The 27,874-nt window shown below is 46.8% G+C and overlaps 2 protein-coding genes across 4 annotated transcripts in view; one reads left to right on the top strand and one right to left on the bottom strand.

The window, feature by feature from the left end:
• Window positions 1-23,667, bottom strand: part of LOC135509008 (periphilin-1-like) — a 47,328-nt gene extending 23,661 nt beyond the window's left edge. For 2 of the 3 annotated variants that reach the window (XM_064929290.1, XM_064929291.1), the window contains exons 1-8: window positions 23,521-23,667; window positions 23,217-23,284; window positions 18,820-18,881; window positions 17,799-18,041; window positions 17,526-17,596; window positions 4,959-5,096; window positions 4,433-4,647; window positions 4,110-4,148 (exon numbers count right to left, since the gene is read on the bottom strand). In XM_064929290.1, coding sequence (XP_064785362.1) covers window positions 4,110-4,148; window positions 4,433-4,647; window positions 4,959-5,096; window positions 17,526-17,596; window positions 17,799-18,041; window positions 18,820-18,881; window position 23,217 — 769 coding nt within the window. In that variant the 5' untranslated portion in view covers window positions 23,218-23,284; window positions 23,521-23,667. The remainder of the gene's footprint in view (window positions 1-4,109; window positions 4,149-4,432; window positions 4,648-4,958; window positions 5,097-17,525; window positions 17,597-17,798; window positions 18,042-18,819; window positions 18,882-23,216; window positions 23,285-23,520) is intronic. The other variant, XM_064929292.1, reaches the window with a different exon arrangement.
• Window positions 23,668-24,132: 465 nt separating this feature from the next.
• LOC135509006 (YY1-associated factor 2-like) lies at window positions 24,133-27,549 on the top strand. The gene is made up of 4 exons (XM_064929288.1): window positions 24,133-24,262; window positions 24,586-24,711; window positions 25,227-25,379; window positions 25,778-27,549. Exons 1-4 carry the CDS (start codon window positions 24,237-24,239, stop codon window positions 26,019-26,021), a joined length of 549 nt encoding a protein of 182 aa, XP_064785360.1. The 5' UTR covers window positions 24,133-24,236; the 3' UTR covers window positions 26,022-27,549.
• The last annotated feature ends 325 nt before the right edge of the window (window positions 27,550-27,874 follow it).

Here is a 27,874-nt window from a genome sequence, read left to right as displayed (position 1 = left end):
ACTGACTGAGACAACAAGCAACACGTGTGGTTCCTTAGTTCAAACTGCAGCAAAATTAGAAGTCAATATTTTTAAATGTTGGATATCCTGATACTATTAACAGATGTTTCTTTGAACAAGAAATCATGTATATTTGCAAATAGCCTACATTTGCCTAATGTTAGAAGAGTCGCACCGACCTAAGACAGAACTCTCTCTCTCTCTAGGACAGACCATGTGTGTGCGTTGTGAAGAGAACCTGGTAACGTGAAATGACAGTCACTCACCAGACACACTAAACTAGTGGGCAAGAGGCAGCCGCGCAACAAATCATTAGAGACCAATGGATCAGCAGATAACAGATAATGATGAACTGCAAGTCCAGAAGAGGAGCATCCAGGAGTGGTTGTGTTGGGGGTGCAGTTGTTTGTGCCTCGTCGTGCTCTGACATTTATTAGTTTGCTAGCCAGCTAACTAGCGATTTGTGGCTAACAAGATTTAGGCCCAACTTGCTAAGAGAAGACAAACTAGCTGTTTTCAGATGTAAGAAACGCACAAAAACAAAGTGTAATTACAAAACACAAGTGGATTTATATTAAGAAGCCAAGTGGAAACATCATTGTCGTCATCGACCTCACATACAAACTGTATATAGACTTTTTCTATTGTATTATTGATTATGTTTGTTTATTCCATATGTAAGTCTGTGTTGTTGTTTGTGTCGCACTGCTTTGCTTTATCTTGGCCAGGTCGCAGTTGTAAATGAGAACTTGTTCTCAACAAGCCTACCTGGTTAAATAAAGGTGAAATAAAAAAATGTAAAAAATTAAATGACCATGCAGACCGAACGCAAGTGTCTCGTGGTCAAGCAACAATAAATGTGCTCCTTGAGTGACAGGGTGCGGGGCTAGGTCTGGAAAGCGGCGTGGAGAGAGAGCAGAGAGAGGAGGAGAGAGAGAGAGACTCAAGTAGCCTCAAGTAGCCTAGTAAACTACAAAATGGACGTTACACACGGAGTATCACATTTAACAAACCCAATGTATTAGAGCAGGTCTAAGAGGGTATTTCTGTAGGCTTAAATTGGTGAATTGTTGTGTGCGTTATCAATCCAAACAAATAATACTTAAGATGTAATCATGTAGGCTAAGCTACACATGAACCTAAAGGCTGCATGCTTTCAGTAAGTGCATCTCTAAACCATTGTACTTGAAATGCTCACTCAGAGACATTATACAGGATATCTTCAGTAAGACCAGGCCTACTAGACCCAGTGTGGTGTGCATTTCTTGTGTCAGCCTAGTCTAATTAGGTGTTCCAGACAGGGGTGGAGGGGGTTTCTACATCTTCTAAAAGGCGGCTAGAATATGCAGCAGCCCAAATACGTGAAACCTTTATTTAACTAGGCAAGTCAGTTAAAAACAAAATTCTTATTTACAATGACGGCCTACCAGGGAACAGTGGCAGAACGACAGATTTTTACCTTGTCAGTTCGGGGATTTGATCCAGAAACCTTTTGGTTACTGGCCTAATGCTCTAACCACTAGGCTACCTGCCGCCCCAGGGGGGATTCTTCAGACTGAAGACTTCCACTGTGCCCCATCTCCTAAAAACCTCTGCAGTGATGATGAGAAAGGACTTTTCAATAAAAACATAAAAGACACTGTTACTGTCCCTACTCTCCTCCAACCCCAATATTCTCCTTAATATCAAAATCACCCAATACTCCCACACCGAGGTTACCTTAACCTATGCAAATCGGTGTTATATCCACCGGGGGGCGGGGGGACTCATCCCAGTCTTTTCATTCTATTCAGTGAAGGAATTATTCAGGAGCACAAAAGAGTTACTAAGTAATGGTATGCATGCCCCACTCCACTCACAAGGGAAGGTCATGTGAGTGGGTGGGTGTTTTGGTTTGATCTTGAAGACATCTGCTAGCTCAGTGTGCACACTACTCCCACACCAACCAAAAAGGTCAGACTTTGAATCAAAAGCCTTCGAGAATAGTGTGTATGTATAATTAAAATGGTTAACATGTTCCAGCACCTCTCTTTAAATACACACCTCCACTGAAAACAGATGCTCCTCTCAGAGAGAGGTGCTCAATTTGAGCTTTTACAGCACTTCAAACCAAGGTGTCAAACTGTTATTTTATGGATAGGCTTACATGTAGCAAAACCGAATGAGGGGTATACTGGATCCAGGGATGCAGGGGCCCAAAAAGGTGACACTTTTTTGTTGTTGCACTGAAACATGCAAAAAAAAAAAATCCCTGCTAGGAGGAAATGTAGGTTTTAACTTATTAAAACAACAAAGAATAGGATCTACATGATCAGTCGGGTGTGTAAAATAAAAAGTGCTTCATGTGAACCAAACGCACAGCTAAAAAATGTAAAGAAAGCAATCCAATGTTATTTGTTGCCGAGACTTTACTGCAAATGACATTCAAGTCTTGAGAAAAAAAAAACAATCCACTAATATTGCAGTTAGCCATGACAGCATTTATAATAGAACGCTTGTGACCACGCCCACACACACACACACATCTAAATATTGCACTTGGGAAAAAAACATCTTAAAGTAGAATTAGAATGAAACAAACAGGCAATCTATTGTTGCTCTATTATAGTGGCCACTATAGTAGAGGTTGATCAAGTGCACATGTGTGCAAAAACAATGTTCAGATTAAATACCCCCCCCCACGTGTTACTGTCAAGTTGAACACAACAAAAGCAATATCTTTGGACTACACATTATTACATTGTACACGTTCTGCCTGTGGACATCTGTTCTACAATGTGCCAGCAGAGCATGATAACCTTTGTTGGCATAATTGATCTCATTCAGGCAGAGTGTACACCTGACATACCCCTTTTTATCCACTGTACTGAAAAAGTGAGAAAGAGGCAACGTATGGTGCTTCTTCCACTTCTGGTGACAAGCAGCTGAAACCAGGCCCAGCTCCTGCTACACTTGATCGCTGAATCCACTGGCCTAATAAGCAATGCCTCATTTTCACCTAATTATCTCATTCTCAAATGTAACCACATACTTAAGATGATAATGTTTCTCAACATGTCTTGTCTAGCTAACGGACAATTCGATCAGCTAGCAAGATACTTAATGTTAACAATACTTGTTCCACCACAGTTTCTCAGTCACCTCAAACTTTCCAAATGCCAGTTGTTTTTTGGTTACAGTTCATGAAGTACGCTTCATCACCTTCTCAATCACCGTCTCCGTGGTCAGGCTTCTTCTCCCCGGCCTCTCCGTGGTCAGGCTTCTTCTCACCGACCTCTCCGTGGTCAGGCTTCTTCTCCCCGACCTCTCCGTGGTCAGGCTTCTTCTCACCGACCTCTCCGTGGTCAGGCTTCTTCTCCCCGACCTCTCCATGGTCAGGCTTCTTCTCACCGGCCTCTCCGTGGTCAGGCTTCTTCTCCCCGACCTCTCCGTGGTCAGGCTTCTTCTCCCCGACCTCTCCGTGGTCAGGCTTCTTCTCCCCGACCTCTCCGTGGTCAGGCTTCTTCTCCCCGACCTCTCCGTGGTCAAGCTTCTTCTCCCCGACCTCTCCGTGGACAGGCTTCTTCTCACCGACCTCTCCGTGGTCAGGCTTCTTCTCCCCGGCCTCTCCATGGTCAGGCTTCTTCTCACCGACCTCTCCGTGGTCAGGCTTCTTCTCCCCGACCTCTCCGTGGTCAGGCTTCTTCTCACCGACCTCTCCGTGGTCAGGCTTCTTCTCACCGACCTCTCCGTTATCGTTCAGGGGACGCGCTGCTGCAACTGGTAAACTGCCTTTCCACTCACCCGCGGTGTTTCCCGGAGCGCGCGCTGATGCTGTAACTAAGCAAATAGATTCTCTTCTCTCTTCAGTCGCGTGCTGCATTCTGTTGTTATGTGAATGATTGGCTGAGCCTTGGATACAGACAGTACTGGTACAAACGCGCATCACTCGTTCACATACAGCCAGTAGTGATCCAAAGCACACCCCCCTCCAAACTTTTCTCATCAGATCTACTAGGCCACCTATATTGGATTCAAAACGGCACATTTCATTTCACAAAAAGGCACTAGTTTGCATCCCTGTGGGTCATTGAATCGGCTTGACTGTTCAATGTGTAATCCAGACTTACCAGGTTCTCTGTTCTGGCTCTGAGGCTCTTCGTTATACCCTGGAGGGGCGAGAGAGAAAAAGGTCCCCAAAATGACTGGCAGATGTACCACAAAGGATGAATGTCCAATGCATTGCTCCATGTCAAGTGGTATGCTAGTATGGACACTGGTACAGAGCCAGACTAAAGTGATAGATTTAAAACTGATATTGTTAATCATTGACAGCTGAACTAAAGCGCTGTGGTCTCTGTAGTTAAAGTAAACTCCCGTCCCCTATGCGCCCTGGTCAAATTAAGTGCACTTTATAGGGAATAATAAGGAACAATTTGGGATGCAGACTTACTCTTCTGCTGGCTCTGCTGGTAGGAGAAGCTCTTCTGGTCCCTGTCTGGGGAGTAGCTCCTTTTGCTGGTGTTGGACCCAGAGCGCATGATAACAGGGCCTGGTGGGATATCCATCCTGACAGGAGAGCGATCCCGCACTGTTTTGTAAGTGTCCCCGGCTGGGCCAGCAGGGTAGGGGTCCAGGCCCCTTCGCCTAAGACCCTCAGGGTCCTCTCTGACAATAAATAAATAAATAAATAAATAAATGAGAGAGAGAGAAGGGGATTCAAGAGCCCATCCATTGAGGTCCATTCAACTATAGAACTAAAGGCAATGTCTCGACCCATGATGGTCACTTCGATTCTAAAACCCTCTAAGTGTAGAGTGAAAAGAACTAAACACTAAAGTTGCTGGACAAAATAAATTGTGGTTTGTATCTTGAAAAACAGTTAAACTGAAAGCCAACAACACCTGAAGTTGCTCGGTCTAACGAGTGGTTTTAGCACTTGGTCCATTAACTAAGTACACTAGAAGGGATATGCCTACCCTCGGTCCAAGTAGATGAGGGCCTGCATCAGATTGGGGTCCACTCTATCGGGGTTAGCTGCTAAAGACACGGTCCTCGAGAGAGGAGCTATTCCTTTAACTCTGCTGCTGAGGTGGGAGCCTGCTCTGCTGCTTATCCTAAAAATGACAGAAGACAATACCTCAATCAAATATTATATTAAATACTTCACCATACACTATATCTGTCCTATCTTTAAAACCAACTAGTTCTAGTACGAAGATTAGCCTAGATCAGTGGTTCCCAAACTTGTTATAGTCCCGTACCCCTTCAAACATTCACCCTCCAGCTGTGTACCCCCTCTAGCACCAGGGTCAGCGCACTCTCAAATGGTGTTTTTTGCCATCATTGTAAGCCTGCCACACACACACGCTATATGATACATTTATTAAAACATGAGAATGAGTGTGAGTTGTCACAGCCTGGCTCATGGGAAGTGACAAAAAGCTCTTATAGGACCATGGCACAAATAATATAATAAATCAATAATTTTTCTCTTTATTTAACCCTACATATAAAACCTTACTTTTTCATAAAAAAGGGTGTGCTTGAAAGGATGCACATAACTCTGCAATGTTGGGTTATATTGCAGAAAGTCTCGATTTCATTTCACCTGGACTATTTACATTGACCCCTCTCCCCTTTGTTTTTACACTGCTGCAACTCACTGATTATTGTTTATGCATAGTCACTTTAAAAATGACCAACCTGTACCCTCGCACATTGACTCGGTATCGGTACTCTCTGTATAAATCCTCGTTATTGTTATTTTGCATAACTTTAAAAAAAAAACGTTTCTAAATATATTTTCTTAACTATATTTCTTGAACTGCATTGTTGGTTAAGGGCTTGAGAGTAAGCATTTCACGGTAAGGTCTACACCTGTTGTATTTGTGCATGTGACAAAGGGATACGAGGCCAAGCCTGGGAGAGGGTGCTGATGCAGATACAGGCTGAGGGGATACGAGGCCCAGCCTGGGAGAGGGTGCTGATGCAGATACAGGCTGAGGGGATACGAGGCCCAGCCTGGGAGAGGGTGCTGATGCAGATACAGGCTGAGGGGATACGAGGCCAAGCCTGGGAGAGGGTGCTGATGCAGATACAGGCTGAGGGGATACGAGGCCCAGCCTGGGAGAGGGCGCTGATGCAGATACAGGCTGAGGGCGAGGGGATACGAGGCCCAGCCTGGGAGAGGGCGCTGATGCAGATACAGGCTGAGGGCGAGGGGATACGAGGCCCAGCCTGGGAGAGGGCGCTGATGCAGATACAGGCTGAGGGCGAGGGGATACGAGGCCAAGCCTGGGAGAGGATGCTGATGCAGATACAGGCTGAGGGCGAGGGGATACGAGGCCAAGCCTGGGAGAGGGTGCTGATGCAGATACAGGCTGAGGGCGAGGGGATACGAGGCCAAGCCTGGGAGAGGGTGCTGATGCAGATACAGGCTGAGGGCGAGGGATACGAGGCCAAGCCTGGGAGAGGGTGCTGATGCAGATACAGGCTGAGGGCGAGGGGATACGAGGCCAAGCCTGGGAGAGGGTGCTGATGCAGATACAGGCTGAGGGCGAGGGGATACGAGGCCAAGCCTGGGAGAGGGTGCTGATGCAGATACAGGCTGAGGGCGAGGGGATACGAGGCCAAGCCTGGGAGAGGGTGCTGATGCAGATACAGGCTGAGGGCGAGGGGATACGAGGCCAAGCCTGGGAGAGGGCGCTGATGCAGATACAGGCTGAGGGCGAGGGGATACGAGGCCAAGCCTGGGAGAGGATGCTGATGCAGATACAGGCTGAGGGCGAGGGGATACGAGGCCAAGCCTGGGAGAGGGCGCTGATGCAGATACAGGCTGAGGGCGAGGGGATACGAGGCCAAGCCTGGGAGAGGATGCTGATGCAGATACAGGCTGAGGGCGAGGGGATACGAGGCCAAGCCTGGGAGAGGGTGCTGATGCAGATACAGGCTGAGGGCGAGGGGATACGAGGCCCAGCCTGGGAGAGGGTGCTGATGCAGATACAGGCTGAGGGCGAGGGGATACGAGGCCCAGCCTGGGAGAGGGTGCTGATGCAGATACAGGCTGAGGGCGAGGGATACGAGGCCAAGCCTGGGAGAGGGTGCTGATGCAGATACAGGCTGAGGGCGAGGGGATACGAGGCCCAGCCTGGGAGAGGGTGCTGATGCAGATACAGGCTGAGGGCGAGGGGATACGAGGCCAAGCCTGGGAGAGGGTGCTGATGCAGATACAGGCTGAGGGCGAGGGGATACGAGGCCAAGCCTGGGAGAGGGTGCTGATGCAGATACAGGCTGAGGGCGAGGGATACGAGGCCAAGCCTGGGAGAGGGTGCTGATGCAGATACAGGCTGAGGGCGAGGGGATACGAGGCCAAGCCTGGGAGAGGGTGCTGATGCAGATACAGGCTGAGGGCGGGGGATACGAGGCCAAGCCTGGGAGAGGGTGCTGATGCAGATACAGGCTGAGGGCGAGGGGATACGAGGCCCAGCCTGGGAGAGGGCGCTGATGCAGATACAGGCTGAGGGCGAGGGGATACGAGGCCCAGCCTGGGAGAGGGCGCTGATGCAGATACAGGCTGAGGGCGAGGGGATACGAGGCCAAGCCTGGGAGAGGGTGCTGATGCAGATACAGGCTGAGGGCGAGGGATACGAGGCCAAGCCTGGGAGAGGGTGCTGATGCAGATACAGGCTGAGGGCGAGGGGATACGAGGCCAAGCCTGGGAGAGGGTGCTGATGCAGATACAGGCTGAGGGCGAGGGATACGAGGCCAAGCCTGGGAGAGGGTGCTGATGCAGATACAGGCTGAGGGCGAGGGGATACGAGGCCAAGCCTGGGAGAGGGTGCTGATGCAGATACAGGCTGAGGGCGAGGGGATACGAGGCCAAGCCTGGGAGAGGGTGCTGATGCAGATACAGGCTGAGGGCGAGGGATACGAGGCCAAGCCTGGGAGAGGGTGCTGATGCAGATACAGGCTGAGGGGATACGAGGCCAAGCCTGGGAGAGGGTGCTGATGCAGATACAGGCTGAGGGCGAGGGGATACGAGGCCAAGCCTGGGAGAGGGTGCTGATGCAGATACAGGCTGAGGGGATACGAGGCCAAGCCTGGGAGAGGGTGCTGATGCAGATACAGGCTGAGGGCGAGGGGATACGAGGCCAAGCCTGGGAGAGGGTGCTGATGCAGATACAGGCTGAGGGCGAGGGGATACGAGGCCAAGCCTGGGAGAGGGTGCTGATGCAGATACAGGCTGAGGGCGAGGGGATACGAGGCCAAGCCTGGGAGAGGGTGCTGATGCAGATACAGGCTGAGGGCGAGGGGATACGAGGCCAAGCCTGGGAGAGGGTGCTGATGCAGATACAGGCTGAGGGCGAGGGATACGAGGCCAAGCCTGGGAGAGGGTGCTGATGCAGATAAAGGCTGAGGGCGAGGGGATACGAGGCCAAGCCTGGGAGAGGGTGCTGATGCAGATACAGGCTGAGGGCGAGGGGATACGAGGCCAAGCCTGGGAGAGGGTGCTGATGCAGATACAGGCTGAGGGGATACGAGGCCAAGCCTGGGAGAGGGTGCTGATGCAGATACAGGTTGAGGGCGAGGGGATACGAGGCCAAGCCTGGGAGAGGGTGCTGATGCAGATACAGGCTGAGGGCGAGGGATACGAGGCCAAGCCTGGGAGAGGGTGCTGATGCAGATACAGGCTGAGGGGATACGAGGCCAAGCCTGGGAGAGGGTGCTGATGCAGATACAGGCTGAGGGCGAGGGGATACGAGGCCAAGCCTGGGAGAGGGTGCTGATGCAGATACAGGCTGAGGGGATACGAGGCCAAGCCTGGGAGAGGGTGCTGATGCAGATACAGGCTGAGGGGATACGAGGCCAAGCCTGGGAGAGGGTGCTGATGCAGATACAGGCTGAGGGGATACGAGGCCAAGCCTGGGAGAGGGTGCTGATGCAGATACAGGCTGAGGGGATACGAGGCCAAGCCTGGGAGAGGGTGCTGATGCAGATACAGGCTGAGGGGATACGAGGCCAAGCCTGGGAGAGGGTGCTGATGCAGATACAGGCTGAGGGCGAGGGATACGAGGCCAAGCCTGGGAGAGGGTGCTGATGCAGATACAGGCTGAGGGGATACGAGGCCAAGCCTGGGAGAGGGTGCTGATGCAGATACAGGCTGAGGGCGAGGGGATACGAGGCCAAGCCTGGGAGAGGGTGCTGATGCAGATACAGGCTGAGGGCGAGGGGATACGAGGCCAAGCCTGGGAGAGGGTGCTGATGCAGATACAGGCTGAGGGCGAGGGGATACGAGGCCAAGCCTGGGAGAGGGCGCTGATGCAGATACAGGCTGAGGGTGAGGGGATACGAGGCCAAGCCTGGGAGAGGGCGCTGATGCAGATACAGGCTGAGGGCGAGGGGATACGAGGCCAAGCCTGGGAGAGGGCGCTGATGCAGATACAGGCTGAGGGGATACGAGGCCCAGCCTGGGAGAGGGTGCTGATGCAGATACAGGCTGAGGGGATACGAGGCCAAGCCTGGGAGAGGGTGCTGATGCAGATACAGGCTGAGGGGATACGAGGCCAAGCCTGGGAGAGGGTGCTGATGCAGATACAGGCTGAGGGCGAGGGGATACGAGGCCAAGCCTGGGAGAGGGTGCTGATGCAGATACAGGCTGAGGGGATACGAGGCCAAGCCTGGGAGAGGGTGCTGATGCAGATACAGGCTGAGGGCGAGGGGATACGAGGCCAAGCCTGGGAGAGGGTGCTGATGCAGATACAGGCTGAGGGGATACGAGGCCAAGCCTGGGAGAGGGTGCTGATGCAGATACAGGCTGAGGGCGAGGGGATACGAGGCCAAGCCTGGGAGAGGGTGCTGATGCAGATACAGGCTGAGGGCGAGGGGATACGAGGCCAAGCCTGGGAGAGGGCGCTGATGCAGATACAGGCTGAGGGCGAGGGGATACGAGGCCAAGCCTGGGAGAGGGCGCTGATGCAGATACAGGCTGAGGGCGAGGGATACGAGGCCAAGCCTGGGAGAGGGCGCTGATGCAGATACAGGCTGAGGGCGAGGGGATACGAGGCCAAGCCTGGGAGAGGGCGCTGATGCAGATACAGGCTGAGGGCGAGGGGATACGAGGCCAAGCCTGGGAGAGGGTGCTGATGCAGATACAGGCTGAGGGCGAGGGGATACGAGGCCAAGCCTGGGAGAGGGTGCTGATGCAGATACAGGCTGAGGGCGAGGGGATACGAGGCCAAGCCTGGGAGAGAGTGCTGATGCAGATACAGGCTGAGGGCGAGGGGATACGAGGCCAAGCCTGGGAGAGGGTGCTGATGCAGATACAGGCTGAGGGCGAGGGGATACGAGGCCAAGCCTGGGAGAGGGTGCTGATGCAGATACAGGCTGAGGGCGAGGGGATACGAGGCCAAGCCTGGGAGAGGGCGCTGATGCAGATACAGGCTGAGGGCGAGGGGATACGAGGCCAAGCCTGGGAGAGGGTGCTGATGCAGATACAGGCTGAGGGGATACGAGGCCAAGCCTGGGAGAGGGCGCTGATGCAGATACAGGCTGAGGGCGAGGGGATACGAGGCCAAGCCTGGGAGAGGGTGCTGATGCAGATACAGGCTGAGGGCGAGGGGATACGAGGCCAAGCCTGGGAGAGGGCGCTGATGCAGATACAGGCTGAGGGCGAGGGGATACGAGGCCAAGCCTGGGAGAGGGCGCTGATGCAGATACAGGCTGAGGGGATACGAGGCCAAGCCTGGGAGAGGGCGCTGATGCAGATACAGGCTGAGGGCGAGGGGATACGAGGCCAAGCCTGGGAGAGGGTGCTGATGCAGATACAGATACAGGCTGAGGGCGAGGGGATACGAGGCCAAGCCTGGGAGAGGGTGCTGATGCAGATACAGGCTGAGGGGATACGAGGCCCAGCCTGGGAGAGGGTGCTGATGCAGATACAGGCTGAGGGGATACGAGGCCCAGCCTGGGAGAGGGTGCTGATGCAGATACAGGCTGAGGGGATACGAGGCCCAGCCTGGGAGAGGGTGCTGATGCAGATACAGGCTGAGGGCGAGGGGATACGAGGCCAAGCCTGGGAGAGGGTGCTGATGCAGATACAGGCTGAGGGCGAGGGGATACGAGGCCAAGCCTGGGATACAGGCTGAGGGCGAGGGGATGCTGATGCAGATACAGGCTGAGGGCGAGGGGATACGAGGCCAAGCCTGGGAGAGGGTGCTGATGCAGATACAGGCTGAGGGCGAGGGATACGAGGCCAAGCCTGGGAGAGGGTGCTGATGCAGATACAGGCTGAGGGCGAGGGGATACGAGGCCAAGCCTGGGAGAGGGTGCTGATGCAGATACAGGCTGAGGGCGAGGGGATACGAGGCCAAGCCTGGGAGAGGGTGCTGATGCAGATACAGGCTGAGGGCGAGGGGATACGAGGCCAAGCCTGGGAGAGGGTGCTGATGCAGATACAGGCTGAGGGCGAGGGGATACGAGGCCAAGCCTGGGAGAGGGTGCTGATGCAGATACAGGCTGAGGGCGAGGGGATACGATGCCAAGCCTGGGAGAGGGTGCTGATGCAGATACAGGCTGAGGGCGAGGGGATACGAGGCCAAGCCTGGGAGAGGGTGCTGATGCAGATACAGGCTGAGGGCGAGGGGATACGAGGCCAAGCCTGGGAGAGGGTGCTGATGCAGATACAGGCTGAGGGGGGATACGAGGCCAAGCCTGGGATGCAGATACAGGCTGAGGCCAAGCCTGGGAGAGGGTGCTGATGCAGATACAGGCTGAGGGCGAGGGGATACGAGGCCAAGCCTGGGAGAGGGTGCTGATGCAGATACAGGCTGAGGGCGAGGGGATACGAGGCCAAGCCTGGGAGAGGGTGCTGATGCAGATACAGGCTGAGGGCGAGGGGATACGAGGCCAAGCCTGGGAGAGGGTGCTGATGCAGATACAGGCTGAGGGCGAGGGGATACGAGGCCAAGCCTGGGAGAGGGTGCTGATGCAGATAAAGGCTGAGGGCGAGGGGATACGAGGCCAAGCCTGAAGAACGTCACTCATCTCCTCAGTGAACGCATCGACATAAGTGCACAATGAGCGCACGCCATGCATGACTGAGGGTACAGGGCAGCTTGCGCATGCTCCTGACCCAGGCAGGAAAGGCAAAGCTTATGGCCGTCAGATTCAGGTATAAAGCAGCCACAATGCTGAGGTATAACTATACGAAATCTAAGAGGTCAAATAAATTATATCCAGCTCAGGACTCCAGCTATGTATTTGGTTTGCTTAACATGCTAGCCAAGTGACAAGATCAAGCTTCTTGGTTACAGCAGAGACAAATCTCTTCCTTGATCATGATCCCTGTTGCCTAAATAGTTTTGTGCATAACTCAAAGAAAGATCTATTTGGAGAAAAAAAATGTTATTTTGGGGAAACAGCACCCCTTGTGTTCACTTCTGGTAAAACCATATACCCCAGGTAGGGTACAGAAACTGTATGAACATCTGGATCCGCCCAACCCTAGAGGTATATATATATATATAAATTAACCATCCAACGGCACCTGGTTTTCATGACCCCTGCCTGAACTTACAGGGCCACGTCCCAAACAATGTGCAAGCCTAACATGTCCTCCAGCTTTTACGACCCCGAGACCAGTTTGAAGTAGCCAAGGCTCAGACTGCCATTTACCAAATAAAGTTAATTACCACCGTTGCAGTGAGCGATGCCTCTAACCTCACCTCTCTTTCCATAACAAACCTATGAAAAAGTAATTCTGTGGACTAAATACTTGGATAATTTTGGGGGGCTTTTGAAGAAAATTCTTTTAAAGTTATTTTAAAAATATATATTTTTATACTATTTATACTATATAGTAATATAATAATATCTATATAACAGCATCTTCGAAGCAGTTCTTCCAATGTAGAAAGATGCTCTCTAAACAGGTTACATCTTTGTGGACCAAAGAGAATAAAACATGCTGATCTGAACGCAAGAGTAACCAAATAGATATCAGAGCAACTGGGTGACACAGCCCCACCTGCCATAGGGGTTCCAATATCTCTTTCAGGATCCAAAAAGAGCAAACTGCCTAATACCAGGGTGAGAAAAGGAGGCCCTGGCTGTCTGAGCGAGGATGTAGAAGATCTGAGAGAGGTCTGCGTTCCAAAATGGAACCCTACAATTTATGACAGTATTGAAATATATAGGGAATAGGGCGATCTGAGACTCCACTTCCCTCTATTCAAAAGGTCATGCTAGTAAAGCCACAATGCATTACACCCAAATCATCAGACAAACAAATAAAAACATTTACGAACTCATTTTGAAAACTAATATAAATAAATAAATATATAAACCCAATACCAATTTAATTGGCTTCTTTAGTCAAACGGCCACCGACCCCTCCCATCTCTTTCATCATCTTACTGAATGCAATCAGCCTCACACAAAAATATAACATGACTGCAATTATGGGTTGAGGTCCAATTACAAAGACAGGTTTACAAAAAAAACAGAGCAGCATGCAGCAAGGCTTGGCTGAGGTGACTGAAAGTTCAAAGGGAGAGTAGTTGACTCCGAACTAGTTGCACTTCTGGCACTTAACAAGGCTCCCCATGTTCCCTCATTATCTGTTATTCATCACGAGGTCAAGAGCTCCACAAAGGAGCAGATTGATTAATCCACCGGCTGCCTGCCTGCCTCAGTTGCCAAGCCCCCCCCGCAGTGTTCACCACACACACACACACTGCATGTAAGTCTCCTACAAGCCAAGGAAGCATCCACACCACACCAGGAGTCTCCTACAAGCCAAGGAAGCATCCACACCACACCAGGAGTCTGCTACAAGCCAAGGAAGCATCCACACCACACCAGGAGTCTCCTACAAGCCAAGGAAGCATCCACACCACACCAGGAGTCTCCTACAAGCCAAGGAAGCATCCACACCACACCAGGAGTCTGCTACAAGCCAAGGAAGCATCCACACCACACCAGGAGTCTCCTACAAGCCAAGGAAGCATCCACACCACACCAGGAGTCTGCTACAAGCCAAGGAAGCATCCACACCACACCAGGAGTCTGTTATAGCCTCCACTGCCTACAAGTCTCCTACAAACCAAGGAAGCAGTTATGACTATTGGCATTATTCTAATGAATCAAAAAGGCCGAACTTGGACAATTGAATTGTAAACAAAACTTTTGGGATTTACAATCTCTAAATACAATTTTTTAGCAATTATAACACTGACAGGCCGTGGCACCCTCCGGGACTGACACGGCCACTCACTTTTAGCATGTATTTCAACAACATGCTTATTATCGTGGTTCCAAACGTTGACTAGATTAACAAAGCTGGGGTGAACCACTAATCATTCCTTCAAAAGATGACGTTTAGAACCACCTCGCCTTACAACAACTGTGAGAACTGAAGAAGAAACAGGGGTAGACTGTGTACATACCGGAGTTAGGAGGTGAACAAACTACTCATCCCACACAGCACTGTGGTCTGTGCCGTCCAGTCACAGAGCAGATGCAAGTCACGTGATCTGTTGGCGAGCACATAATGCCGCTCAACAGCTGCTGTATCGTCCAATCACAGGGGGAGATGCAAGTGACTTGCGCTGTTGACGAACACTCACCTGTTCGCTTGTGTAGCACTTGACTTGTACCTGCTCTATTATTGTACGATCTAGACAGCAAGGCTCATGGTTAGTGTAGTTTTTTGTTTGTTTTTGTTGGGGGGGGACTGATGGTAAAAACAAAGTTTCAACATGGTTGAAACATTCATAACCGATGGGCACTACAACAACATATGAATTGTCTTGCCATCTTGGAAGAAAATAGAATGTCTACATTGCACAGCAATATTACTATCGATAATATTCATTATCACGACGGGTGGCTGCATTGAGAATGAACTTCCTGGAACCTCTCGTCAGGGCCCTATACAGGTTGGATGGGGCATATAGTGGTTGCTAACGGAATTGGAATCTGGTCCAATAATAGAGCTTGCGCTCCCTCTCTCCACCCAGGACAGCAGAGAGAGCATGTACGCTGTGCATAGATTCTGGGGAGAGCCAAGAGCATGGTGGTGGTTGTTTAGCTAGAGAGGGAGTGGCCAGCTGCCCAGTCGGAGAGAGGGGGGGGGGGGGTAGCCTTGTTGGCTCAGTGAGTAGTGCCCTTTGTCCTCGTCTGGAGCCTGGTGACTCCACTTGTGGCGGAATGAAGGGGAGGGGTTGGTCTTGGACTGAACTGTTGCCACTCTGTTTTGGGACACGGATGTCTTGGCAGCACTGGGGCAGAGCAGAGCCACTGGCTTTAGCTGTGCAGTGTGTGGGGTGGAGCGCCAAGTCCCTCAAGGAGAGGAGTGTAGTAGTCGATAAGTGGAATACATTATGACACTCTGTATTTCCCACACAATAGCTCAGAGATAAGTTGGCAAATTCGCTTCAGTCCCTCTTCAGTGTGATTGTGTGATATAAGTCAAGTGTGATATATCTCGAGTGGGGATTTCAGTCTAAGCTTTTCCTGAGATGGGTACTAATTCCTACTGAGCCGTAAGAATTAAAAGTATAGAATTCAAGGTTTTGATCAATGCCATATGTTATATAATCAAAGTGATCAATTACGCAAATAGATATACAGTACCAGTCAACAGTTTGGACAACTACTCATTCAAGGGTTTCTCTTTATTTTTAGCATTTTCTACTTCGAAGAATAATAGTGAAGATCAAAACTATGAAATAACACATACGGAATCATGTAGTAAACAAAGAAAAGTGTTAAATCAAAAATATTTTAGATCCTTCAAAGTAGCCATCCGTTGCCTTGATGACAGCTGTGCAGACTCTGCATTCTCTCAACCAGCTTAAAGAGGAATGCTTTTCCATCAGTCTTGGAAGGAGATCCCACATATGCTGAGCACTTGTTGGCTGCTTTTCCTTCACACTGCAGTCCAACTCATCCCAAACCATCTCAATTGGGTTGAGGTCAGGTGATTGTGGAGGCCAGGTTATTTGATGCAGCACTCCATCAGTCTCCTTCTTGGTCAAATAGCCCTTACAACGCCTGGAGGTGTGTTTTGGGTCATTGTCCTGTTGAAAAACAAATGATAGTCTCACTAAGCTCAACCAGATGGGATGGCGTGTCGCTGCAGAATGTTATGATAGCCATGCTGGTTAAGTGTGCCTTGAATTCTAAATAAATCACTGACAGTGTCACCAGAAAAGCACCCCCACACCAGAACACCACCTCCTCCATGCTTCAGGGTGGAAACCACACATGGGGAGATCATCCATTCACCTACTCTGCGTCTCACAAAGAAACGGTGGTTGGAACCAAAAATCTCAAATTTGGACTCATCAGACCAAAAGGACAGATTTCCACTGGTCTAATGTCCGTTGCTCGTGTTTCTTGGCCCAAGCAAGTGTTTTCTTCTTATTGATGTCCTTTAGTGGTGGTTTCTTTGCAGCAATTCCACCACGAAGGCCTGATTCACGTAGTCTCCTCTGAACAGCTGATGTTGAGATGTGTCTGTTACTTGAACTCTTTGAAGCATTTATTTGGGCTGCAATTTCTGAGACTGGTAACTCTAATGAATTATCCTCTGAAGCAGAGGTAACTCTGGGTCTTCCTTTCCTGTGGCAGACCTCATGAGAGCCAGTTTCATCATAGCACTTGATGGATTTGCGACTGCACTTGAAGAAACTTTCAATGTTCTTGAAATGTCACATATCGTCTGACCTTCATGTCTTAAAGTAATGGACTGTCGTTTCTCTTTGCTTATTTAAGATGTTCTTGCCATAATATGGACTTGGTCTGTTACCAAATAAGGCAATCTTCGGTATACCACCCCCTTGTCACAACACAACTGATTGGCTCAAACACATTAAGAAGTAAAGAAATTCCACAAATTAACTTTCAAATCGTCACACCAGGGGACTACCTCATGAAGCTGGTTAAGAGAATGCCAAAAGTGTTCAAAGCTGTCATCAAGACAAAGGGTGGCTACTTTGAAGAATCTTAAATATATTTTGATTTGTTCTACACTTTCTTGGTTACTACATGATTCCATATGTGTTATTTCATAGTTTTGATGTCTTCACTATTATTCTACAATGTAGAAAATATTAAAAAGAAAAACCCTGGAATGAGTAGGTGTCCAAACTTTGACTGGTACAGTACATCACTTTAAAAATGCCCCTCAGTAACCTCTAAACAACACAAAACCTCAAACCATTCATAAAGGGGCTTGAGAAAGGCAAGACTCTGCTACCACCTGGTGGTTCATAGAATAATAACAACAATCAAAATAAACGCCATTTAGCAGATGCTTTTATACAAAGCGACTTACAGTCACGGGTGCATAACATCACAACCCCGTTTTAAACAAGCTCATATAAAGCATCAATACACCATACGTAAGGAGAAATACAAGACACTGGTCTCGATCACACGTTCATAAAAACACAGCAGGCTTACTACCGTACCATCATGAACAAAAAAGCTTCATATCGGACCTGGGCCTAACAAGTAACAGAAGGGGACCCCTGGGTTACCTCATGTCTCCTTGATGCCCCATCAGAGAATCCTCTCTGGAGTCCCTGTAGTAGCAATCTCTGTAATCCTCCTGCACAGTAAGAAAAAGCAATGAAGAAGTCATCCTATATTAGAGACAGAAAATAGTGGAGAAGGTATTGACTTGGTAAAATACCCAGCACTATTTAGATAAAACCTTTCGCGTCACTACTGAGTTTTCTGACACCAACATTTGCAAAATGACAAGTATTTGGGCCTAAATCTTAGATTGACCATAATAAAGCTTCACCCACTTGTCGGGGAGGTGGGGAATTCCTCACTCGGAAGCTTCCTATAGGTGTACTGTCACCATGGTATCCTCGATCACTTCCTGTGTGTATCCTGTCGCTACGGTGTCCTCTGTGGTCATCATCATGGTAACTTCGAATGCCGCTATACTGATTGGTTTCGTATTCAAATTCTCTGTCATAGTCTTGCTCAGGTCTTGTCACAACCATCCTCCTCTCGACAGCATTCACAATTCTTGGGTATGTTACCTAAAAAAAAGCATTACAACATGGATTAGTTAAAAATAATAAAAAAATAAAAAAACAAGAGTGCAGGGCGATATCCAGATTTTTCTACCGTTTGTCCCATACCGTATTACAGAATCCACTCATTTGAAGGTGTGTCCACATACACTATATGTACAAAAGTATCTAATCAACGGAAGACTAAATTTAAAATGACAGAATTAAAATGACAATTACAAGTTAAATGATGGGTTACAGTACAACAACCAACAGGTAAGGCTGCTACTTAATATTTTGAATGGAGTGGTTTGTAACTGTGTAGGATGACAAAAAGGCATGCCTTGATTAGCCTAGCTAGCTAGCCTAACTCACACAAGGGGGCGCTATTTCAAATATCCAGGGGGGATTGAATGTCTCTGCTGTAACCAAGAAGCTTAATTATCTTGACACTTAGCAACCCAAATGCATAGCTGGAGCCCTGAGCTGGATAAAATGTAATTGACACATCGATTTCTTATAGTTATACATCACTTCTAGATATAAGTAGTGGCGTAGCACGGAACCCGCAGTACCCTCGAGGTGGGGGCACCCTCCCCACAAAGAAAAACTAGATTTCTATTTTAAACGGTATTGAAAATCATACCGTCTGATTTTTGAAATAGCCGTTTATACCATATACCAGAGTATGCAAGAAATAACCTAGATGAGTTTGAAATCTCTGAATATTCCCTCAAGGATGGTCTAAGGCCTAATAACTCTGAAGACAATACATACGGCAAAAGTACTTTGTACAGTCACTTACCGCGCTCTCTGAAAAGTGCTCGTCATAGGCCTCTCGGATTCTACTTTTCCTTCGCCTGGGCACTGCAAGGGACAACAAGCATACAATCACAGGCGATTTGGGTAATTATTGTGCCTGGCTCGCAAAGGGTCACAGACTCAAATAAGTTAATTATCCACTGCTTGTATGCATACAAGAAGCTGTCGTTTCACACAAGTGTGTTGTACGTTAACGGGGCGTTCATATGACGCTGGGAGGTCAGCATCCCGAGTTGTGACGTTTCACCACTGACCTTTCACCTTGTCAACCAAAAGACCTTAAAAGGGCCAGCACGCATTTTAAACAATAATGGCCACCCCACCACTGTTTTGGTGAAAAGCTGGGAAATATAAGCACTCTGAAAATTATAATTAACCATGTTTCAAGGCTATACAAACAGGGTTTGGAAAGGTGGCATCCTATGACGGTGCCACATTGAAAGTCACGGAGTTCTTTATTAAAGACCATTCTACTGTCAATGTTTATCTATGGAGATTACATGGCTGTGTGTTCCATTTTATACACCTGTCAGCAACAGGTGAGGCTGAAATAGCCAAATCCACTCATTTGAAGGTGTGTCCACATACACTATATGTACAAAAGTATCTAATCAACAGAAGACTAAATCAAAAATGACAGAATTAAAATGACAATTACAAGTTAAATGATGGGTTACAGTACAACAACCAAGAGGTAAGGCTCCTACTTAATATTTTGAATGGAGTCGTTTGTAACTGTGTAGGATGAGAAAGGGCATGTCTTGATTAGCCTAGCTAGCTAGCCTAACTTGCTTCTCCTGGTTTGGCGCAGTCAAGACAGGTACTGTGTAATCATATTGGATGATAAATAACCTAGCTAATGCAGCAATTTCATTTTTTATTTACAATCACAGTAGCCTGTACTCAAACAGTAGCCTTGTTCTAAAATTGATTAAATCAAATAAAAATCCTTAATGTACACAACATTACCATAGTGACAAAGCAAAAACCTGCATAAGTATTCAGACCCTTTGCTATGAGACTCAAAATTGAGCTCAGGTGCAACCTCTTTCCATTGATCATCCCTGAGTAGTTTCTACAACTTTATTGGAGTCCACCTGCCAAATTAAATGGAATAGACATGACTTGGAAAGGCACACAGCTGTCTATATAAGGTCCCACAGTTGACAGTGCATGTCAGAGCAAAAACTAAGCCATGAGGTCGAAGGAACTGTCTGTGGAGCTGAGACAGGATTGTGTCAAGTCACAGGGTACCAAAACATTTTTGCAGTATTGAAGGTCACCAAGAACACAGTGGCAACTATCATTCTTAATGGAAGAAGTTTAGAACCACCAAGACTCTTCCTAGAGCTGGCCGCCTGGCTAAAGTGAGCAATCGGGGAAGAAGGGACTTGGTCAGAGAGGTGACCAAGAACCCGATGGTCACACTGACAGAGCTCTAGAGTTCCTCTGTTGAGATGGGAGAATCTTCCAGAAAGACAACCATTTCTGCAGCACTCGACCAATCAGGCCTTTTTGGTAGAGTGGCCAGACGGAAGCCACTCCTCAGTAAAAGGCACATGACAGCCGACTTGGAGTTTGCCAAAAGGCACCTAAAGGACTCTCTGACCATTAGAAACAAGATTCTCTGGTCTGATAAAACCAAGATTTAACTCCTTGGCCTGAATGCCAACCTTCACATCTTGGGGAAAACCTGGAACCATCCCTGTGGTGAACCACGGTGGTGGCAGGATCATGCTGTAGGGATGTTTTTCAATGGCAGAGACTGGGAGACTAGTCAGGATCGAGGGAAAGATAAACAGAGCAAAGTAGAGAGACCCTTGATGATGTCCTGAGTGCTCTGGAGCAGGTTGTCAGACTGGGGCGAAGGTTCACCTTCCAACAGGACAACGACCCTAAGCACACAGCCAAGACAACGCAGGAGTGACTTCGGGACAAGTCTCGGAATGTCCTTGAGTGGCCCGCCAGACTGTCTGGAACCCGATCGAACATCTCTGGAGAAACCTGATGTGCAGCAACACTCCCCATCCAACCTGACAGAGCTTGAGAGGATCTGCAGAGAAGAACGGGAGAAACTCCCCAAATACAGGTGTGCCAAGCTTGTAGCGTCATACCCAAGAAGACTCGAGGCTGTAATCACTGCCAAAGGTGCTTCAACAAAGTACTGAGTTAAGGGTCTGAATAATTTCCGAATGCACTACAGTTTTTTTTTAGGTACACCACGCAAATTACTTCTTTTTATTTTTGCTCCTACAGACAGTGAGTCATGTGTCCGTGGCTTGTTATAGAAAGCATTACTGAGTAAAAGGTCTGAATACTTACGTTAATGTGATATCAGGATATTTTTTACAAATTACATTTACATTTAAGTCATTTAGCAGACGCTCTTATCCAGAGCGACTTACAAATTGGCGAAAAAAAAAATGCTTTGTCATTATGAGTTGTTGTGTGTAGATTGATGAGGTTAAATACAATAATACATGTTAGAATAGGGCTGTAACATAACAAAATGTAGAAAAAGCCTATTCCACCTCAAATGGCTACCCGGACTATTTGCACTGCCCCCGACTGCTCAAGGTTTATCATCTATGAAGTCACTTTACCCCTACCTACATGTACATATTACCTAAATTACCTCAATATTACCTCGACTAACCTGTACCACCGCACATTGACTTGGTACCGGTACCCTGTGTATATAGCCTCATTATTGTTATTTTACTTTATTTAGTGTATTTTTTCACAAATATGTTTTTACTTACTTAGAAGGCAGCTTGTACGTAGCATTAAATACAATTTGATGCTTTACTTGCTGGTAGTTATAAGCTAGCTGACATTAGCCGTGAGGAGCTTAGCTAAGATTTTTTGATAACAAACCCAAGATAGACCACAGCCTGTCATTTCCAATGGGAGCAAATGAATCATGGTGGGCAGAACAAGCAACGAGATGCAGGGTCTGACATTAACGATGGGCCGCTGTCCAGAGGCCAGTAAAAACATTAGACCAGTGGATCTCGTTAGTCACTGGCCAGACCGGGCCAGTAACTTCCCAGCGCATTTTCATGTTCCAGTTTGACATTTACCTGCTCTGTCGCAGTCTATCATTGTAAGCTATTTAAGATTACACACGGAAAAGTAATCTATTTGTGTTTGAGCAATAGGATTGGCCATTCAACTCCCTAGATCACCTTGACACGTTAGCTAGTCTGGTAAAGCTAGCCTGGTTTTCAAAGTCTCGTTGGACCATATCACCATGGTGTGACTGGTCTAATTAGAAGCACAGAGCAACCAAATTCCCGGGGTACTAAATAGGAGCACTATCAGTGTGTGGATGGCGATGGGCTAACTGTCGGTAGGAGACTTGGAAAAAGTAAAACCAAAATGTACTGAATGCAAAAACATATTTTTTAAAGAATTTACCGTGATGAAAAACATTCAACACTTGTGTGACAAGCAGCTGTAATCCTACCTTCGGCAATGAAATCCTTGACGCTTCACCTGTAAACTCTTGACTGCTACAACATATAACTTTTTTCACTACTGTTATTTCCACCGTCATTTTACTGTTTTTACTTATCTATTGTTTACCTAATACCTATTTTTTTAAACTTAAATTGCACTGTTTGTTTGGGCTTGTAAGTAAGCATTTCACTGTAAGTCACTGTACACCTGTTATATTCGGCGCACTTGACAAATAAACTTTGATTTGATTTTTTTGAGCAACCTGACCAAATTCACATAGAAATGTGAGTTACAGTTCTGTCATTCTCATTAAAAGCATGTCTAAGAAGTGGTAGATCTGTTCTACGTGTGCTATTTTCTACGCTGCTGTTGTCAGTTTTGCCATCTTTTACTTACGGTTTTGTAGACCAGCTTCAAACAGCAGAAAATACTGTTTTTGGTTATGGTAAAGATATTTCACAGTGGTTTAGATAATCATTGTACTATCTACACAATGACTGCTCGTTTTGTCATAAACGGAAATAAGGCAAACTATTATAATTTTAGCAACCAGGAAATGGCAGAAGTGATTTCTGCATATTGCACCTTTAAGTACGAGACTGTGGTCATGCTGAGATATTATCAAGCTAGCTAAAATCTGGTTGAAAAATTGGTCTGACTTTAAAGGCATTTAAACACAATCTTGTCAGACTTACGACTTTCCAGTTTCCCACGAGCACACGAATGCCCCATTAGACAGTAACTTTGTGTGGTTAGTACAGGCAGCATGTGAACTAACAAAACATCCCTTTTATTACTCTGGCAAAAAGACATATGGCAAATCAAACCATGAAAGTATGGGTTCATTATAACTATCCCTTCATATTGTACACACCGATTGTCCAGTTACTTCGGTGGAGTTGTAGCTAACTAACTTACTTATTGTTGTTGATGATGATGATGATGAAGGGCTCCTCAGGGGGATATGGTGTGGGATAGTGTAAAACCTGCAAATATGTAGCAATTGAATTGTCTATGCAACATTGATACAAATGTGATTGATATTCAAAAACTGACGATTCATAATGCTGATGCGTTAACATCGCAAATCAATTGCAATGATAATGGCGCTTCAAACAATGTTGTATATCTAGCATAGTAGCTAACTTACTAGTAGTCAACGTGAGCTAACAAACAGCTGCTAGCTTTGCACTGAAGCTGTTGATATGAAAAACGAACTTACCGACTGAACGTGCTCTGTGTATTAGTATTAAAGATAGTCTTGCAAAAAAAATTGTGGTGGGAGGGCAATAAAATAGAAGATATTGTTGAACCTTTCTGCTCTTGCAACTTTCGACAACAAACGCCACCAAAATCCTAGCTCTTCGTTGTTGATTGGTGGAGTGCAATATGCTACGAAGAGTAAGTATCCTGCCGCCTACCGTTCCGGAATGGTGATGTTCGGACCATTGACTACACTATATGATGCCACGCAAAACCATTATGTAGGCAGCTATCACATACACATCCATAAGTATTCATATATTCTAAAATATAAGTATTAATATATTCTAAAACTGCAATCAAATATATTGAAGAAAGGCTAAGGGGGAATTCTGCATCGCTTTTCCATTAGAATATATATGTACCCCCATTATGTGCAAATTGCCTGCATCTAGATATAAACTGTAAGATGTGAAAGAATATTATGACATTGTGTGTGTGTGTGTGTGTGTGTGTGTGTGTGTGTGTGTGTGTGTGTGTGTGTGTGTGTGTGTGTGTGTGTGTGTGTGTGTGTGTGTGTGCGCGCGCCTTTAGAATGATTGGATGGGCTTTACCACGTGATCATCATCCCTCCACTCGACTGGAGTTTTCACGATAACTGAGAGAGCGGCTTTGGTCAATTTGCCCGTCAAAAATTAACCAATATTGAGTTCCAACAAATATAGGTTTTATACGATGGGAGACAAGAAGAGCCCCACAAGGTAAAAAAAAAAAACTTGTATATTTATAAATATATTTATGTTGAAAAATTGTCTAAATATGTGATGAACACTTGTAAACAGAGTGCGGTACAAATGGATGAGTAGCGCCGCTAGCTAGTTAGCTACATTGTATCTTCATGGCGGCGGATTGGCTCTTTTATGGGACGAGTCTGATCATTCGACTCAAATAAGAGTCGTTTGTATGTTGTGTTTTTTAAAATATATATATATTTTTATATATACCCACATTCATTAATATATTAGCTTAAATGGCTATGTTGACAGTGTTGGGCCCCATCTCTGTGTGCGTGTTTTCTTTGAAGGCCGAAGCGGCAACCCAAGCCCTCTTCGGACGATGGATACTGGGACTGTAGCGTCTGTACGTTCAGGAACACCGCAGAAGCTTTCAAGTGCATGATGTGCGATGTCAGAAAGGGAACGTCAACACGGTAAGAAACAGGACCCCTGTATATTTCCAGTGTTCATAAATATGCAGTGCATAATTCTGTTAACGGCTTAATATTCAAATGAAATAGATTTTGTCTCACGCGCTGAATACAACAGATGTAGACTTTACCAAGAAATGCTTGTTTATAAGCCCTTTCCAAAAATGCAGTTAAACATAAGAACAATACAAATAGTAACACAGAATAAAATACACAAGAATAAAGCTATATACAGGAAGTACCAGTACCAGATCACTGTGCCCTGTAGCCAGCAGATACACTGAGCTGCACTGGGGTTGGAATGCAATCATGGTTACATTGACACCGTGGAGCCGGCATGATACGTTGAAGAAATTCTGCTAGTTGAAACAACAAAAGAGCTGATTGGCTGACACTACCATTGCTGCAGTGTAAATGATATGGTTGGAATCTGCTGGCTATGTGTAGGGGTACAAGGTAGATATGTACATAAAGGCAGGGTAAATAATAATAGTCACAACTTTTTTCTGTTTTTTTAGGAAGCCTCGCCCTGTCTCCCAACTTGTCGCCCAGCAAGTCACTCCACAGTTTGCTTCACCCACACAGCCCAAAAAAGAGAAGAAGGAGAAATGGGAGAAAGATAAGAGTGAAAAGGAACCCACACTGAGAAAGAACAGCCACAAGAAGATGAGGTAAGGAGGAACCTATGTTTGAAGAACATATTTGCAAAGATACTATGAATGTTGAAGAAGATTTCAATCATCTTACCTTAGTGCAATGATTTACATGATTATTACATTTCATCAAAATCATTCACATGTTTCAATTGACCCCTCCCTGTTAGTACCCTAACTAGCCATACTATTGACCCCTCCCTGTTAGTACCCTAACTAATATAATATTGACCCCCCCTGCTGTTAGTATCCTGACTAGCCATACTATTGACCCCTCCCTGTTAGTACCCTAACTAATATAATATTAACCCCTCCTGCTGTTAGTATCCTGACTCGCCATACTATTGACCCCTCCTCCTGTTCTTTTAACCATTTAAATCCATCTATACCCTTCTCTGTCTCTGTTCCCATCCCAGGCCCAGGTTAAAAAACGTGGACCGGAGCAGTGCCCAGCACCTGGAGGTTACGGTGGGCGACCTGACCGTCATAATCACAGACTTTAAGGAGAAGACCAAGCCCGTCTGCACTCCTTCCAGTGCTGCCTCGGCAGACCAGCACAGCCAGAGCGGCAACACTAGTTCTGACAACACTGAAAGGGGGGTGTCACGGTCGTCCTCACCTCGGGGAGAGGGCTCGTTGGTTAACGGAGAGACTCACTAACCCTACTCCCTCCCCCATTTCCTCCCTACTCATCCAACTTGGTCTCATTGAACAAGACAAGTGTGTCTGAATATTGCATACAATTCTAGCATGGAAGATTACACCCAATGCAACAACCCCATGTCTGGTACTCCTCACCCCAACATCTCAACATGCCTAAATACCACCACCACCAGTTCCAATTGGGTTGAATACTACACTGCTTTTCCGTGATGAGCAAGTATAATGACTGGGCTTTTGGTGCTGGGAGAACGCTGTGTAGCATCAACGTATTGGTTTCAGCCAAGATCTGGGTTGTGTTCAGTAGGCACCAAACAGAAGAAAAATGGACTGAAGCTAGAAAGGGGGGGGGGGGTAGTACCTATCCCTGTCCAATAAGAAACACTTATAGTTGTTTTCTGTTGCACAACATTTAAAAAAAATTATGTTATGCCCTGATGAAGACAACCTTGGCCTGAGTGAACTGAAGCTGTAATGGTATTGATGGTGTTGGTCTCCTGTAGCTCAGTTGGTAGAGCATGGCACTTACTACATCAGGATAGTGGGTTTGATTCCCGGGACCACCCAATACCTTAAAATGTATGCACGCATGACTGTAAGCCGCTTTGGATAAGAGCGTCTGCTAAATGGCATATATTATTATATATATTATATATTAGTGTTGAATGAACCCTGGATGCACAACTGAATAATGCCATGTGATGTACTTACGACACCGCAGTGTTAATAGTGTCATCACTCATCAGTGGTCGGCTTCTATCTCTCAACAATGTGGACTATTGCAGAGTAAACACGTTTTCTTTGCTACAGAGGAATACGAATATGCATTATGAGTAGAGTTGCACATTTCCGGTAACTTACCCAAAGTCTGTACGTTTTCCACTAATCACGGTTGTGACATTCCTGAAATCAAGAGGGATGAAGTAGGACATTCAGTATTACTCCAACTGAGATTTCAGGAAAACTGTGAATTTTGGGAATGTGACCAGAATTTAGCAACAATTCTAATTATGAGGTGAAATATGAAGCAAGTGGACTACCTCTTGATTGTAAAAGATGAATTTTGTTAGCAGCAGATAGTTTGCACCTGCTGGTATATCGTGTACATTGATTCATGAGAAGATATTGGTCTACTTTCCCAGACACAGATTAAATCTAGTCCTGAACTAAAAATCACTTTTGATGGAGAATCTTCATTGAATATGCTTCTTCTTAGCCCAGGAATAAGCTTAATCTGTGTCTCAGAGACTGTCTCATTGTTTATGAAGCATTACTTTGTAGTTCAGCTAACATTTTACTGCACATGTTACTGAATCATATCACTGTTTTATGTTACTGGTTATAGCCAGCCATGTTGTATGTACGTCAATGAGAATCTCAATTATTGTGTTACAGTCTAATAATAATGTTTGAGTAAAAACTTATGAAACAGTATTGTTAGTTTCTCTTCCAGAATTTTCTAGTCAAGCATGTTATCATCAACAGTTTATATTGTGAAATAAAATCAAATTGATCGATTTATCAGTCACACTGAGTATCCTCAATTCTTGTTCAGAGTGGGAGGCAGATGTAGCCTCGCAAGCCACCTGATCTCGCAACCTTAGATGAATGGTTAGCTACCAAACAAGGGCAGGCGGTAATCCGTCTGCTAATTACGAGGCTATGGCAGATGGGTCCTCACCATATTTTTTTCTACGCTCCTCACACAGGAGACTGTAATTTGGAAAATGCATTGACAGCTGTCAGGTTATACAAAAAGGATCTACATGTAACCTTTACATAATACCCTAGATAGAGTGGCACCACTAACCCCCCCCCCCCCCCCCAAAAAAAAGCACAAGAAATTAGCTCCC

The sequence above is a fragment of the Oncorhynchus masou genome, chromosome 22 (genome assembly GCF_036934945.1).
Source record: "Oncorhynchus masou masou isolate Uvic2021 chromosome 22, UVic_Omas_1.1, whole genome shotgun sequence".
In the NCBI taxonomy this organism is placed as follows: domain Eukaryota; kingdom Metazoa; phylum Chordata; class Actinopteri; order Salmoniformes; family Salmonidae; genus Oncorhynchus; species Oncorhynchus masou.
This window is presented reverse-complemented; position numbering and strand designations above follow the sequence as displayed.

Bases quoted from the DNA above. Each gene is read 5' to 3' on its own strand.
- LOC135509006 (XM_064929288.1), top strand. From the start codon at position 24,237: ATGGGAGACAAGAAGAGCCCCACAAG. The intron at 24,712-25,226 runs GTAAGAAACAGG...CTGTTTTTTTAG, and splicing joins AGAAAGGGAACGTCAACACG to GAAGCCTCGCCCTGTCTCCC. The intron at 25,380-25,777 runs GTAAGGAGGAAC...TTCCCATCCCAG, and splicing joins AACAGCCACAAGAAGATGAG to GCCCAGGTTAAAAAACGTGG.